Source organism: Hippichthys cyanospilos, chromosome 7, assembly GCF_059441005.1.
Source record: "Hippichthys cyanospilos isolate Australia breed blue-spotted pipefish chromosome 7, RoL_Hcya_1.0, whole genome shotgun sequence".
NCBI classification, from domain to species: Eukaryota; Metazoa; Chordata; class Actinopteri; order Syngnathiformes; family Syngnathidae; genus Hippichthys; species Hippichthys cyanospilos.
Window position 1 is genome coordinate 1,050,829 of NC_142375.1, and position 15,889 is coordinate 1,066,717.

The 15,889-nt window shown below is 41.2% G+C and overlaps 1 protein-coding gene across 1 annotated transcript in view; it reads right to left on the reverse strand.

Moving 5' to 3' along the window:
- Positions 1 to 15,889, reverse strand: part of LOC148420587 (membrane-spanning 4-domains subfamily A member 12-like) — a 99,827-nt gene that overhangs the window by 19,992 nt on the left and 63,946 nt on the right. Inside the window, exons 3-4 of the mRNA XM_088418624.1 lie at positions 13,729 to 13,839; positions 7,394 to 7,450 (exon numbers count right to left, since the gene is read on the reverse strand). Of these exons, the coding sequence (XP_088274750.1) occupies positions 7,394 to 7,450; positions 13,729 to 13,839 (168 nt within the window). The remainder of the gene's footprint in view (positions 1 to 7,393; positions 7,451 to 13,728; positions 13,840 to 15,889) is intronic.

Consider the following 15,889-nt stretch of genomic DNA (forward strand, 5'->3'; position numbering starts at 1 on the left):
TAATTTCAGCGATATTACTTTAAAGGGCTCAGCTAAACACATAAAAATGTTTCAAAAATGCTATATTTTTGGCTGCCACTAGGTGGCGCTCGCACTACGACAAAAAATACATTAATAGGTGTGTTCCGCATTGGAAACCCATTAAATATATGAAGTTTTGAAAAGATAAGGCCATCTGCGTCCAAATACAGCAACTTTGTTCGTTTTGGCGAGACATCAGACTGACATTTTTGTTTGCCACTAGGTGGCCTTATAACCAATTGAAGATTTTTTTAAACACATGTGTTAAGGGCTTAAGTCTTCTTGTGTCTGTGAAGTTTCAGATTTTTCCAAGCTTGTAAAGCTGAGTTATAAAGGTTTGTTTTACATGTGGCGAAGTAATCATCAAAGGCATAATATGAAGCCCCGCCCCCAACATATTTGATAGCAGATTGTCACAAAAATTTGAACAAATGTGCCTCACAGTCAGATGAAACATCACAGCAAATCTGACATCGATTAAGTAAAGTGTTTAGGAGAAAAAAGGAGCAGTTCTGACCAATTTTCAGTTATTTTACTCAAACAGACTGAGCACAATACATGAAAGTTTAAAAAATGACATCTTGGCGAAGGAAAAATTGAACACATAATTTGAAGCCATGCCCCTATCATAAATGTCAGCGGATCTTCACCAAATTTTGCCCATTTGTGCCACTCTGTCTGATTATGGACCACAGCAAATTTGAAATCGATTGGGTAAAGCGTTTAGAAGAAACAAGGAGCAGTTTGGGACCTGCAAACGTGCAAAAATGGGCCAAAAATGCATATTCAAAAAATCATAACTCTTTTTCTGTACAACTGAGCACATGGTTCACGCTGACTTTTTTGGAGGTCCTACATATGCCTAAAAATTTTTGCAGCTCTAGGTCAAACGGGCCGGGACCAGCTGCACTTTTTCGACCTTAGGTGGCGCTGCAGAGCCATTTTTTTTTGCAATATTTTAGTACACACTAAAATATCTAATTTTTCGGCCCTCAAAAATGGAAAAGTTCTGCACAGTAAATAATAATAACTAGAGCTGCAAGCAGCTGTAACGGGCACTCGCAGACGTGAACACGTTGAAGGATGAACAGTTCGAGGTATGAACATATTTGGGTATGAATGTATTAATGCTTATGCAAGCGAACAGTAGAAGTCAATGTTTTAGAAAAGGTCAAATTTTCATGAGCATTTGTTCAACGGGCTCAACTAAGTAATTGGAATCACAAAATCGGTAATGTATTACTATCTGCCACAAGGTGATTCTCGCACTGAGATGGAGTATACTGTATGTTTGTTGATGTCTGTAGGAAATGACTTTCATTTAACGTGTGAAGTCGTGACAAGATGAGATCATATGGGTCAAACTACATGAGCATTTACTTTTACGATAAATCGTCGTAATGAGCATTGCTCTATAGGCCACGGCTATTATCAAAACATCGTAATATTTGGTGGAGGAATTTAGCTGTGTCTGAAGGCCTGTCAGAAAAAAAATCAGTGATATTACTTCGCCAGGCTCGACAAGGTATATATAAAATAATATGTAATTGTTTTTCTTTTTTTTTTTGCTGCCACCAGGTGGCGCCCGCACAACAAGGGAAAAAAGGGTGTTTAGCATTGTACTCCCATGAAATGAAATTTAAAGAAGATCTTGGCACATTAAGTTTTACCGGTCTGGCCAGACATCGGATTTTGAGGCGGAGTAATGTCCAGACCAAAATTTGAAAAGTCATAAAACTTGAGATACTTAATGTTACCTATCTTAATATTCTCCTGACTAATTTAAAGTGAATTTACTGAAACCGGCATAGCACAGAACATGAAAGTTTAAAAAATAACTTTTTTGTCATCCACCAGGTGTCGCTATTGGTAATTTGGAAATGTGTCATGTAGAAGATTTAGACTATGAGTCTAAATGATACTGTCAGTTTTCAGATATTTTAAAGCTTGTTCAGCTGAGTTATAAAGGTTTTTATCACTGTGAGCAAAGAAAACATTGACTTCATATTTTGAAAGCGCACCTCCATATATTTCATGGGATCGTGACTATTTGTGGACCATTTGTGCCTCGAAGTCTGATAATGGTCTAGGCCAAAATGAGAACATTCATGGGGTCAACAGCATGAGAAAAGGCAGCACCAGTGGAAGACTTACAAAAGGCCATAAATGCATTAACATTGCAAATTCAAAAATCTGTAAATCTTTTTCTGTACATCCTAGCGTATGGCTGTGTTGAATTGGTTTTTAGGTCTGAGGGTCCTGCATATGCATTCAAATTTTGGTAGCTGTAAACTGAACCAACTGGGTTTGGATGCAATCCTTCAACTATAATGACATTTTTTTCCTCCCACGAGGTGGCGCTCCCATTACGACAAAAAACTGGTTAGTAGATGTGTTTTACATTGTACTCCAATCAACTACAGTGGTACCTCGGTACTCGACCATAATCTGTTCTGAGGTGGTGGTCGAGCACCGATTTGTTCGAACACCGAAAGCAATTTTCCCATAAGAAATAATGGAAAGTATGTGTGCACAAGTAAATGTGCACAAGCAGTACATGATAAAGATAAAGATAAATAAAGCATTATAAACCATTTTGTATAATTTACTTACGTTTTGGAGAGTGGTTGATGGCATACAGGAATGGATGTGGAGAGGACGGGAGGGAGTTACTCCTTCCATGATGACGCTAGCTAACTGCGACGCGAGGTACACCGCATTCATATTTTGCTATAATTTCCTTCTTCGGTTCAATAGTGGTCCTCATTGTTTTCCTCTTTGCCTTCCCCTTATCACTGTCTTTCTTTGGACCCATTATTAAGGGCTAGAGCAACACGAAAAAGTTTAAATCCGGGAAGAAATACTCGAACAAACGTCTTACTCCGCTGGCGGTCTGAGTTGAACTGGCGCTTACCTGCTGGCCGAGAAGGGCCGAGGAGCGCGTTCGGGTCGGCTCGGCTCGGCTCGGCTCGGCTAGGCTCGGCTAGTCGAGAACCGAAAATCTGATCGAGGTCCGATGCAATACCTACTTGATTTTTTTGGTCGAGCACCGATTTGGTCGAGTATAGAGGCGTTCGAGGACCGAGGTACCACTGTATATCAAATTTAGAAAATATATGACCATCTGGGTCCAATTACAGAAACTCTCAGACTCCGTTCTGGCTTCACCCATTGGCGAAAAGTTGTAAAACTGGAGAACCTTCATGTTCCATGCCTCAACCCTATTCTGGCCAATATCCATTTAAATTGCTCAAACAGGATTAGCACAGTGCAAAAATTGAAATATTAAGGATTTTGTCACTGGTGGCAAAGGACATTTGAAATAAATATTTAGAAGCTCCGCCCCCATCATATATGTTAGCCGATCTTGATGAAATTTTGCACAGTTGTGCCACTATGTCAGATGTTGGACCATGCCCAATGTGAAGTTGATCGGGTCAAGGGTTTTGTTACTGAAAAATGTACAAAAACGGGCCAAATGGCACATTCCACAGTTGATAACTCTGGTTCTGTACATCCTAAGACACGGCGCTCTATATGTTTTTTTTTGGTCTTGAGGTATTACATATGCACAATACATGAACGTTTAAAAAGTGAAATTGTTTTATGTAACTAGGTGGCGCTACAATAAATTTGAAAAATAACCATGCAGATATTTTAAAGCTATAACTAGTAAATTTTCTGTAAAGTGTCAGATTTTTTTTAAGCTTGGACATCGGAGTTGTTAGGGTTTTTGTTGATCATGGCGAATGAAATTTGAGTTTGAAACACGTATTTTGAAGCCCCACCCTCATCATATATGTTAGCCGATCTTCACGAAACTTTGCCCAGGTGTGCCCCTATGTCAGATAATGGGGCACGCCAAATGTGAAGTTGATCGGGTCAAGGGTTTCAGTACCGAAAAATGTAGAAATTCAGGCCAAATGCTACATTCAACAATTGATAACTCTGGTTCTGTACATCCTAACACATGGCGCTCTATAATGTATTTGTAGGTCTTGAAGGTCCTACACATGCATAAAAAAATCCGTAGCTCTAGGTCAAATGGGTCGGAAGGGGCTGCCGTTTGAAGGATCACCTGGGCTAAATTACAGCAAGTTTTGGTGATTTGGGCAAACTCCGAATTTGAGGTGGCATACAGACCACCTCCTCTATCACAAAGTCGTAAAATTTAAAAACCCATTTTCTCGAAATCTCGATGGTATTCAGACAAATTTTCAGTCCATTTACTTTTACGGGCTTTGCACAATACATGAAAGTTTAAAAAATGACATTTTTGTCAATAACTAGGTGGCGCTGTGAATAATTGGAAATCTTATCATGCAGATATTTTAAGGACATAACTAGTAAATTTTCTGGAAAGTTTCAGATTTTTTCAAGCTTGCACATTGGAGTTATTAGGGTTTTTGTTGCTCATAGCGAAGGAAATGTGACTTTGGAACACGTATTTTGAAGCCCCGCCCCCATCATATTTGTTAACCGATCTTCTCAAAATTTTGCCCAGGTGTGCCCCTATGTCAGGTAATGGGGCACGCCAAATTAGAAGTTAATCGGATCAAGGGTTTTGGTACCAAAAAATGTAGAAAATCGGGCCAAATTCTACATTCAACAATTGATAACTCTGTTATCAATTGTAACTCGGTTCTGATAACTCGGTTCTGTACATCCTAACACATGGCGCTCTGTAATTTTTTTGTAGGTCTTGAGGTCCTACATATGCATAAAAACTTTCGTAGCTCTAGATCAAACGGGTCGGAAGGGGCTGCCGTTTGAAGGATCATCTGGGCTAAATTACAGCAAGTTTTGCTGATTCAAGCAAACTCCAACTTTGAAGTGGCATCCAGACCACACCCTTTATCACAAAGACGTAAAATTTGAAATCCCATTTTCTCCAAGTCTCGATGGTACACAGACAAATTTTCAGTTCATTTACTCTTATGGGCTTTACACAATACATGAAAGTTTAAAAAAGACATATTTGTCTGTAACTAGGTGGTGTACTTTTCGTACATGTTTAGGCCCTCAGAAATGGAAAAGTTCTGCACAGTAAATAATAACAATAATAATCCGGAGAAAAATAAGACGGCTCTCGCAGTGATAGCTGCTCGGGCCCTAATAATAATAATCCGCAGAAAAACGAGGGCTCTCGCAGCGGTAGCTGCTCGGGCCCTAATAATAATAATAATAATGACAATAATAATAATAATAATAATAATAATTATAATAATCCGGAGAAAAACAAGAGGGCTCTCGCAGCGGTAGCTGCTTGGGCCCTAATAATCTGGAGAGGAACAATAGGGACCTCGCAGCGGTCGCTGCTCGGGCCCTAATAATCCGGAGAAAAACAAGAGGGCTCTCGCATCGGTAGCTGCTCGGGCCCTAATAATCCGGAGAAAAATGAGGACTTTCGCAGCGGTAGCTGCTCGGGCCCTATTAATCTGGAGAAAAACAAAAGGGCTCTCGTAGTGGTAGCTGCTCGGGCCCTAATAATAAGGTTTCACCTTCACACAATCAGAGAAATAATAATAATAATAAAGTGAAGGTTTCACCTTCACACAATAACTAAAATAGTCAACTTAATTTTGAACTTATTTTTTACTCAATATATAATTTATATATATTTTTTAATACAAGTAAGATTATTCTACAAATTCTGTTCTTATAGTGTCTTGGTATATCCATTTCGTTACGCTCCTTCAAGTGTTGTAGTTTTTAGCCAATGAGAATTCAGCTAACTTGTGTCACCAGGCTGTATGAAATCTTACCGCACCCAGCCAGGGGCTTCAACAGTTATGGGCTTCTGTTCAGGCGCAAATGGATATGTAAACAAGCCTATACACTGTGCTGTAGTTAAGATCGCCATCTAGAGGCTTCACGCTGTACGTGACGTGAGTGGATGCTCATGCAGTGAGGCCATGCTATGCTCAGCAACCAAGCTATGCAGTGTTAGCATGGCTGGTCTGCGTAGAAAGTGTAGAGTAGCTTTTAGCTAACCTATCCCGGGCGGGTGAACGCGTTTTGTCTGCCACTTCCAATCAACGAACTCGCAGGGGCGTCAGCTCATCTTTTCTGTTTTTCCGGCTGGGCAAACAGGAACGTGAGCTGGACTTTGTTGGGCTACTATGGGCACTAACCCTTCTCCTGGGAATGCCTTTTGTTTGCAAAGGATCGATTGGGTGCATGGAGCCACACTGGATTTGCAAACTTCAATTGTTTAACCAAGGTAAAAATGAGACACCAAAGCACGGCTGGACACATGCGCTACGGTGCTTTTGAAAACTTCTTGGGACATTGGAGTGGATATACAGTATTTTACATCTCAGTTTGAAGGTAAAGAGAGCTCCTCAATGTGCTACGGTGTTTTCAAAACCTTATGGGGAGAACTGAGTGGGTACATTGTACATCTCAGTGTGGAAAGAAAGGTGAAGAAAGGTGAAGAAAAATTGGAAGATATTTAAGACTGCTCGATTGTGACCGCTGTTTGTTTCGGTGAGTGCAAGCATTTTCTTTCTTTCTTTATTTTAATATGTTTAGTTATTTAATTTGGTACATGTTCAATTAATAGTAAAGAATTAAAAGGATGTTCTTGTAATACACGGCGATTTGTAATTTGGACTTCATAAAATTTTGTGGATATTCATTTTAAATTTGTATTAATTCTTTAAAATTTTGACAGCATCACGTATAATGATGCAAGTTGTATTTGCTGATGCATGTTTATTGATGTTTAAATGTTCCGGAAAATAGCCTATCCATTGTAATCATCACCACCTGTGTCAATGTTTCAACGACATGAATTCTAACACATAATGTTGGTTTCCTGGTCAGCCATTTTGGACAGTCCTTGAGTGGTAATTTTTATGCACGAGCCCTTAGCACGTGCACACACACACAAATCAAATGTCGTAACTCAGCACTTTAGAATTTTGCTCTGAAAAAAAGAACAGCATATGAGTATTTTGTTTTTTGTTTTAAACCCTTTCTTGTTGCATTAGAATAGTAAATGTTTTATACATGCAATTGAGAAAGATATTATAAAGAATGTACACATTTCAAATACGTATTTTGCACATATTTTGCTCATATCTAAAGCAGCATTTTCTTCATACATCTGGCTTGGATTTTCATGGTCCTATGTGGCCCTGGAAAAGCACTGATAAAAAACTGTGGCCCTCTCCAGTATTCTAGTTGCTCATCCCTGCCCCAGTCCATACAGGCACAAATGTGAATTTCAATGTCTGTACATATATAATACCAGAAGCTGGTGATTTCTCATAAAAAGTAATAAAGGCAGTATAACAAACAATTCTTACAAGCGTCCAATACTATTATTATATACAGTATGTATGTGATGGCTAAACAGAGTACTTACGGTCCTCATGGTGCAATGTTTGTCCAAGATGTTTGCAACAACTCCAGCTGTAATAAACTGGTCATGCGCACATAACACAGGCATGCATCCAGAGCCACACACACCCACCCACACACACAGTCGTGCACACAGACAGAAACACACATAGAAATTGGTTGGTGGTGAGTCATCAAGAATGTTGTCATCAATTACATAATTGTAACACCTTTTTTTTTCCTCTCCATTGGTTTGGCTCATTTCTCGTAACAGGAATTAAATTATTAAGCTTGCATGGAATAAAAGTCCAAACAGCCTTGCAAATATAAGGAGACTAAATGAACAAGTTAAAAGTTGTATCTTTTATTTTACATGCTTCAATATTCTGTAGCCGTTAAATGGACAAAAAGAAAGAAACTGACACAATCTGGTGACATAAAAAAGAGGAACCTTTGTAAGAAAGAGAAGCACAATGCGAAAGGTGAAATCCTTGGAAGGAAGCGGATGTGAACATAGCTTGGGGCGGCATGGCTTGGTGGTAGAGTGGTCGTCTCCCAGCCGAAAGGTCGTGGATTCGATCCCCTGACCATCAAGACCATGTCTAAGTGTCCTTGAGCAAGACACTGAACCCCCAGTTGCTCCTGATGCTGCGTCATCAGTAGGTAAATGACTAGTTAGTGTAAAGGGCTTTGAGTACCTAAGGTAGAAAAGCGCTATATAAGTGAAAGTCCATTTACTTGGGTCTTGGAAGCGCTCTCATTGGTCAGCTTCCTTGAATACTGATTGGCTCTTGAGTTTGCTAGCCTATGCACAGAATACAAATTGTGCAAGGATGGGTTTGTTGCTACTTTAGGTACTCTCTTGTTAGAAAGCCCTTGGCTAGTGACGTTCATGTACGATGTGAGGTGAGTTTCTATGGTACATTGTGCCGACAAAACCACAGGTGGATGAGGCGTCCAACATGGGTTGTGGTTAGTAGCGCGGGTTGATCATCCTCCAGACCAGTGGTTCTTAGCCTTTTTGGAGGCACCGAACCCTACCAATTTCATTTGCTTATTCACCGAACCCTTACGTTTATATTGGGTGTGTGTGTGTGTGTGTGTGCGTGCACACGTGTGTGTGTGTGTGTGTGGAGGGGGGGGGGGGTCTCAGTGGCCGAGACCGTGCTGACAACACTGAGTGCTGACTGAGAAGGAGGGCTCTTTCTGCTGCTTATCCAGTGCGCTCAAAGCGGACCGGTAGGGAGTCTCACTCAGACACATATACAGCCCTCTCTAAGCGGTCACCGAACCATACATGTTTCATATGCTCCTTCACCGAACCCTTACATTTATACTGTCGACCTTGGGGGGTGAAAGCACAGTTCATGTTAGCTTAGCTCAGTAGGACCGGTAGGAAATCTCAGAGCAGGACGCTTTCAATGACTGTGCCCATTAACTACAGACTAGACTGAGGAGTGGACCTCTGCGGCGGAGGCAAAATTAAAAAAAATAAATAAATAAAACCTCGGCGAACCCAGATCAAGAACCACTGGTCCAGACGGTTAGGTTTCAAGAAGTACCTAGTCACTGTGGCTCTTCATGTCACGACGATTCGCTTTCTTGGCCCACTCATGGATTATGTAAGTGTCAATTAGTGAACGTGTAACCCCAGTAAAATTTAAACAGAACAAAAAGGGAAAAGAAATAAAAACAAACTGAAGCGACTGAAGTTTCCTCCCACATCTGTGTGAGGGCATCCCTGAGCTGTTGTACAGTCTGAGGAGCAACCTGGCAGCGCCTAATGTACTGAAACATAATTTCCCAGAGATGTTCTATTGGGTTTAAGTCAGGGGATCATGAAGGTCATTCAATTGTTTCAATTCCTTCATCCTGCAGGTACTGCATTCATACTCTTGCCAAGTGAGGCCGGGCATTGTCGTGTATTAAGAGGAAACCAGGACCTACTGCACCAACGTAGGGTCTGACAATGGGTTCAGGGATTTTATCTCGATACCCTATGGCAGTTAGTGCACCAGCATTATTTCCTAGGCAGTACAGGTCTGTGCATCCCTCCTTGGATATGCCTCCCCAGACCATCACTGACCCACCAACAAACCTGTCATGTTGAACGACGTTGCAGACAGCATAACATTTTCCTTGTCCAGACTCTTTCACGTCTATCACAGGTGCTCAGGAACCTGCTTTCGTCTGTGAAAAGTAAAGGGCGTCAGTGGCGGATTTGCCAATTCTGGTGTTCTTGAGCAAATGCCAGTCGAGCTCCATGGTGCTGGGTAGTGTAAACAGGGCCCACTACAGGACGTCTCAGGCCACCTTCATGAATTCTGTTCCTGATTGTTTGGGTAAAGACATTCACACCAGCGGGCCCCTGGAGGTCGTTCTGTAGGACATGAGCAGTGCTCAGCCTGTTCCACCTTGCCCAAAGGAGCAGGTATTGGTTCTGCTGATGGGTTGAGGACCTTCTACGGTGTACCCTGTCCAGCTCTGTCCAGAGAATAACCACCAGTCTCCTGACATCTCCTCTCTATTCTGTGCTAGGAGACATATTAAACCTTCTTGCTGCAGCACGTGTGGATGTGCCATCCTGGAGAAGTTGGACAACATGTGCAACTTCTGGGATTAAGGAATCCCCTCATACTGCCAGCAGAAATAATTATACAAGCCAAAATCAGCACAAGTGGAAAATCAGCCAAAAAAGATCAAGTGGGAGAAACTTGAAATGACCTCCACATGTAAAACCAGTCCTGTTTTAAGGGTTTTCTAGTTGTGCACATGTTGTTAATTCCATGAACACCAATACAGCTGAAATTGATTAACCAGGCCCTCAGCTGCTTAACCAACCAGAAAATTATGACCAGGCCCAGTAAAAAAGTGTTCCTTTAATTTAATTTCTGTGAGCAGTGTATATATACCGTAAATTCCGGACTATAAGCCGCTACTTTTTTCCAAAACTTTCAACCCTGCGGCTTATTCAGTGATGCGGCCAATTTATGTGATTTTTCTAACGGCCGCTAGGGGCGCTCGAGTAGAAAAGGTAAGATTAAGACCGGTGGAATATATGCGTCGAGGAAGACTGCAACTTCCTGTCTTGTGCATAATTTAAATTAGCGTGAACATACCCTCATCATGGAAAATGCAAAAAGAAAGGCATATGACGCAGGACAAACTCCATTCCAGCTGTGATTCCTGGGGGCACAACGAAGTATTTGAAGCCGCTTGACATTAGTGTGAATCGTGCATTTAAAGTGGCGCGCTGTGTTGAATGGGAGAATTGGATGACCGGCGGCGAGAAATCTTTCACTAAAACTGTCCGTATGCGAAAGGCAACTTTTGCACAAGTGGATCCTGACAGCGTGGGGGAGCGTCAAAAAAATCACCATCACCAACGGGTTCCGAAAAGCCGGTCTGCTGCGTGACGGAGAGGAGGGCACAGTGACAGTGAGAGAGAGGCTGAGGGAGTGTGTGACGACATCTATATGACACCGATTCATTCCGACACTGAGGAAGATGACTTCGATGGTTTCAGTTCAAAGGAGGAAGATGAAGACGACTTACTGTGATTTTTACCAGTATGTTCTTTTACCAGACCTGTTTTAGCAGACCTGTTATACTGTGTTACTAGCGTGCTGCTACCATGTTGCTAGCGTGTTGCTACCATGTAGGTACCGTTTTACTGCCCTGTCACAGGCACCGTTTGGGAAGAAAGTTATATTATTATTGTTAAGTTATATTATTAAAACTTTGAAAACTCTCTCTGTGTACCGTCTTTCTTTGTAAATATGTTTACATGTTTTAATGTGGGCACATTCGGCTTGTATGCAGGTGCGGCTTGTGTATGTACAAAATTGGTTTTCCTCTAAAATGTAGTGGGTTGCGGCTTATAATCAGGTGCGCTCTATAGTCCGGAAATTACGGTATATATATATATATATATATATATATATATATATATATATATATATATATATATATATATATATATATATATATATATACTAACACGGGGGCCGACTGTATATATAAGTGGATATAAATGGGTACATGTACATTGAATATAAATTCCCTAGGTGAACAGTTCATTTAAAGACTATCTGTTCATACCAACATAGTTTAAGGTGCCCCTCACCCAACGGAGGAATTGGCAACAACCATGTGAATCAGGGCACACCTGTTCCCTAACCCTAACCCTATCACCACACTGCTATCAGCTCTGACAGGACTCTCTTTCCAAATCTTTCACCTCAACGGTGTCACTGCAGGAAGTTAAGACACACCAAGATGAAGCTTATACACAAACAAGTTTTGGTAAATTCATCTGTTGTTGATTTTGATGCTCTACTGCAGTGTGTTAGCCTGAATGTACATGTTTGTTTTGATTAGGATTTTCTGAATTGACCATTTAATTTTCATCAAGGCCTGACTTACAGACTTATGCTCTTGGGACAGCGATGGTCTCAAACAAGACCATATCCACTGCTGAAACATTTAGCTCTTCTTTCAAAGTTGTCCACATGCCAAAGCGAACCCATGGTGGCTGGGTCTTACAGCTGGCTCTAGTGCAGCGGGCCAGCAGAACGGCTTTCTCTGTGTACTAGGTTCAGTGAAAAAAAGCCATTTGCGGTGGGATTGTAGGTGGTGCTGCGGTGAACTTTGGTGCCCATTTCTTGACTGAGAGCGTCCCAAAGTAGTAAAACCTGGGCTGCAGTCCGTGGTGATATTGTCAGGCATGGGGAGAATATTCAATCGTTGAGTTGGTCCTTGGTACAGTCTTAGGCAGTGACATCTGACATGGAGACAGCTTTTGCCATTGATCGTTTTGTCAAAGTGAAAAGGTATTACTGTCCTTCAGACAATGGCGAAGGGCCAACAACGTAAAATGAAGGTGACTAAACTCACGTCGTGGTTATGGATCCTGGCCAACACCAGACTCTGTGCCCAAGCTGACTTTGCTGGCCCGGCATTAGACACAGCTCTGTCATGCAGTCATCAGCTTGGTGGTTACATATCCAGATGAGTTAGACAGCCTGTGAATCTTGTCGAGGATGTGGTGATCCAGATTTTCACGGGAAACGATGGCCAGGGCTGATGTCGCAAAGTGCAAACGCGATCACCGCATGGTCTTAGAAGGCAGGAACGTTGGTGTAATTTTCTTGGGCTTTGGCAACAGCATCGTAGTCTGCTCCTAGGTGGGTGACATTGATTTCAATCTGTGACAGGGCATTAGTTTATGGTTTCTTTTCACGAGGTGACAAGCATTTTCTGCTATGGCTCAAAGTTGATGCTGTTGACGTTGAAATTTGTGAGCTTAGAAAAATTGTGGACGCTGGCCTGTGCAAATCATGAAGTGATTGATTTGATTGAGCATCGTCCTTTGGCTAGCCAGTCAGCAACTGTCGGTCAGTTTCATAAGGGTTGTAATTCAAGCAAAAAGCCATCGTAGCAAATGATCCTGCTGATGAACTCCTGTAGGCAAAACCTTGCTTTTCACAGTACTTGGACTTTTACTTAGTTTTTACTTGGTTATTGTGAGTTATTATGTTAGTTATTATGAGTTGGGTTCATGTGTGAATGTTGTTTTATGGAACCTTCAGTGTATGGCGTGGAAAACAATGAGTTCTCATTGAGGGACAGCATGCAAAATATCTTTGTCTGCCTGCATGTACATTTGTTTTGGTTCAATGAGATTTATGTACAGGTTACAGAGAACTTTACTCAAAGCACGCCGCTGGCGATGACGCAAACAATCGTTTGCATGATGAAGCAAAGCTGAAGGGAGAAGTGCTATTTTTAGTTGGATGATGGAGTAATGGATTGACTATTACAACTTGGATCAACTTCAAACAAAGACTTTGGAGATAAAAGGGGGTCCAGGGTACTGATGAAATGTAAATGACAGACCAGTAAAAAAGATGTAAATTGCTCACATCAGTTGACTGAACCGATCTTTTACTTTTTATTTTTGTGGAGTAACTCCTTAGTAAATCTGTGGTTTTCATTTTTATATTGTATTATACCTACATCATGTAACCTCTTATGATATTAGGTTTTGGTCAGCTGTGATAATGGTTTTCTCACTGTGTGCATGTCTAACGTTGCTCACTGTGCTCCAAGGCATATTCAAGGAGTTTGTGTGAATACTTAGATGCATGAACAATTTGTGGAAAAATCAGGACTGCCTCCTAAAATCTATTTTTTTAAATGCATTGTTTCTGTATTAGCGCAAAACTATAATATGGTTTGGCCAAATTATACTTTAACGTTATCAGTGTCATTTCTTTCAAAAAAGAGCCAAACAAATGAAGAAAATGTGAATATGCTTACATATCTAAGAAGCATTCGATAAAACAACTAAAAACTCACTGTTAGGCCACTCCACCATGGTACACAGAAGCGAACCACCTCAGTGAAGTTGGTAAAGTGCAGTGGAATAGAGTAAGACATGGTCATCAGGCCCAGCATAATCTGAGTCACCTATGATAATACACAAAATACGAATCATGAAAAACAATCCATCATCGTCGCTGGTATCATAGTTAAGGGTACATTGTATTGGCATGGGATGATATCAGATTGAAATTACATCTCTAAAATATATCATTTTAAAATCGTTTTTAGGGAAATAGCCGATTTCTACATTATGAGTTTTTTTAATACAGCATTTGTTACAACAACATTTATGATGCTAAATTAAAATAAACATGTAAATGAATGAAACCTTCAGTGAGCAAAATGGGTTTTGCTCACCAAATATTGCATACATTACTTTTTTTTCGGATTTTTTTTTCTGAACACATTGGAAGGTAATCAATAGGATGTTAAAGTTCATTCTAAAGAGAATTGTTGACCAGTGCAGAGAGGCCAGCACTGGAGTGATGTGCATGTGTCTCTTGGTGCAAGTGAGGAGACAAGCAGCTGCATTGAACCAGTTTAAGCCGTCTAATTAAGGACTGGTCAAAGCCAACAAGCAGGGAATTGGTGTAATCTTGCCTAGATGAAATAAAGCAGTGAATAACAGGTTTTGAGAACAGAATTAATATTTTTGTTGAATTTGAACTCACTGTCAGCAGCAAGGTAAGGTTTCGAACAGTTGCACATGATTTGATACTAAGGGGATCCAGGATGCTGGTTATGGCGCCTGGGGTGACATGGCCAAAAGTAATGACTTCCATCTTACTGCCATTGAGTTTGATGAAATTGCATGTGCATTTGTTTTGGTTCAATGAGATTTACGTACAGGTTACAGGGAACTTTACTCAAAGCACGCCACTGGCGATGAAGCAACCAAGGGTGAAAGGTTGTTATCATTTGCATCCAAGCTTTTAGGTCACAAGCAGTCAAGTAAATCTTGCATCTAGCCATAACACTGCTGTCCCCCTTGACCACTGTCTCTACTCCTCATCCACTGTATCCACAATTTCCTCGGTGACAGACCACAGGCTGCCAGGATCGGTACAGCTCTCTCATCCACCCAGACCACCAACACAGGAGCACCTCAACCACCAACACAGGAGCACCTCAAGGGTGTGTACTCAGTCCTTTTTTGTACACCCTCTACAGTGTAGAGGGTGTACAAAAAAGGACTGAGTACACTGTGTACGCTGGTGCACCAATGATTGCACCAGCCCATACTTGGGACTCACACTGGACAGAAAAACTGACATTTGAACATCACGTAACTGACATCCATAAAAGTTCGCAACAAAGACTGCACATCCTCCGTACGCTTTCATTCCAAAACTACTTCTTCTGGTATACACCAGTATCATACCACTCATTCTTCTTAAATGCTCTCCTTGCTATTTAAACATGCTCTCCTTTACCCACAGAAACAAACTCACCAAGGTCACACACACACAGCATTTAAAATCATTAACCTGCCCATCACAGACCTCTGACACCTGAACAATAAAGCCATCACACGTATGGCCCGGACTGTCACCAGAGACTCAGACCATCCACTGCACACCTATTTCTGCCTGCTGCCCTCGGGCCACAGGTACAGGACACTGAGGTGGAAGCGGACGCGTTTTAGTAAAAGCTGTGTCTCCACTGCTATTTCTGCCCTGAACAGTCTGCGATAGTCATGTCTACTCCTTATTGCTGTGTGATTTCGTTCACCTAACATACATTTCTATGCAGGAACTTTCTATGCAGCTAGACATCCTTGAAAGAGAAGTCCAACACTGACATATTGTACTCCATGGTTTTGCCTCCCTTTGTGTTTTAATTACTTCCACTTCAAGGTGGGTTTTTTATTTTGTAGGCGTTCACTCCTGTGTGACTGTATAAGAATCTTCATTTTTACTTATTCCTGCGCACTCCTTTGCAGACCACTTAGCTGTTCTGTAAACATGTGTACTTGAAGCTTCAAATAAAAGAAACCTGAAAGGGCAATTTGTTTTTCCAGACGATTTTACTGTTCTCACCGAAAATCCTTAAAATTCCACAACAGTCTTCACAAGATTACATATACAAGAATCTTCATTTTTACTTATTCCTGCACACTCCTTTGCAGACCACT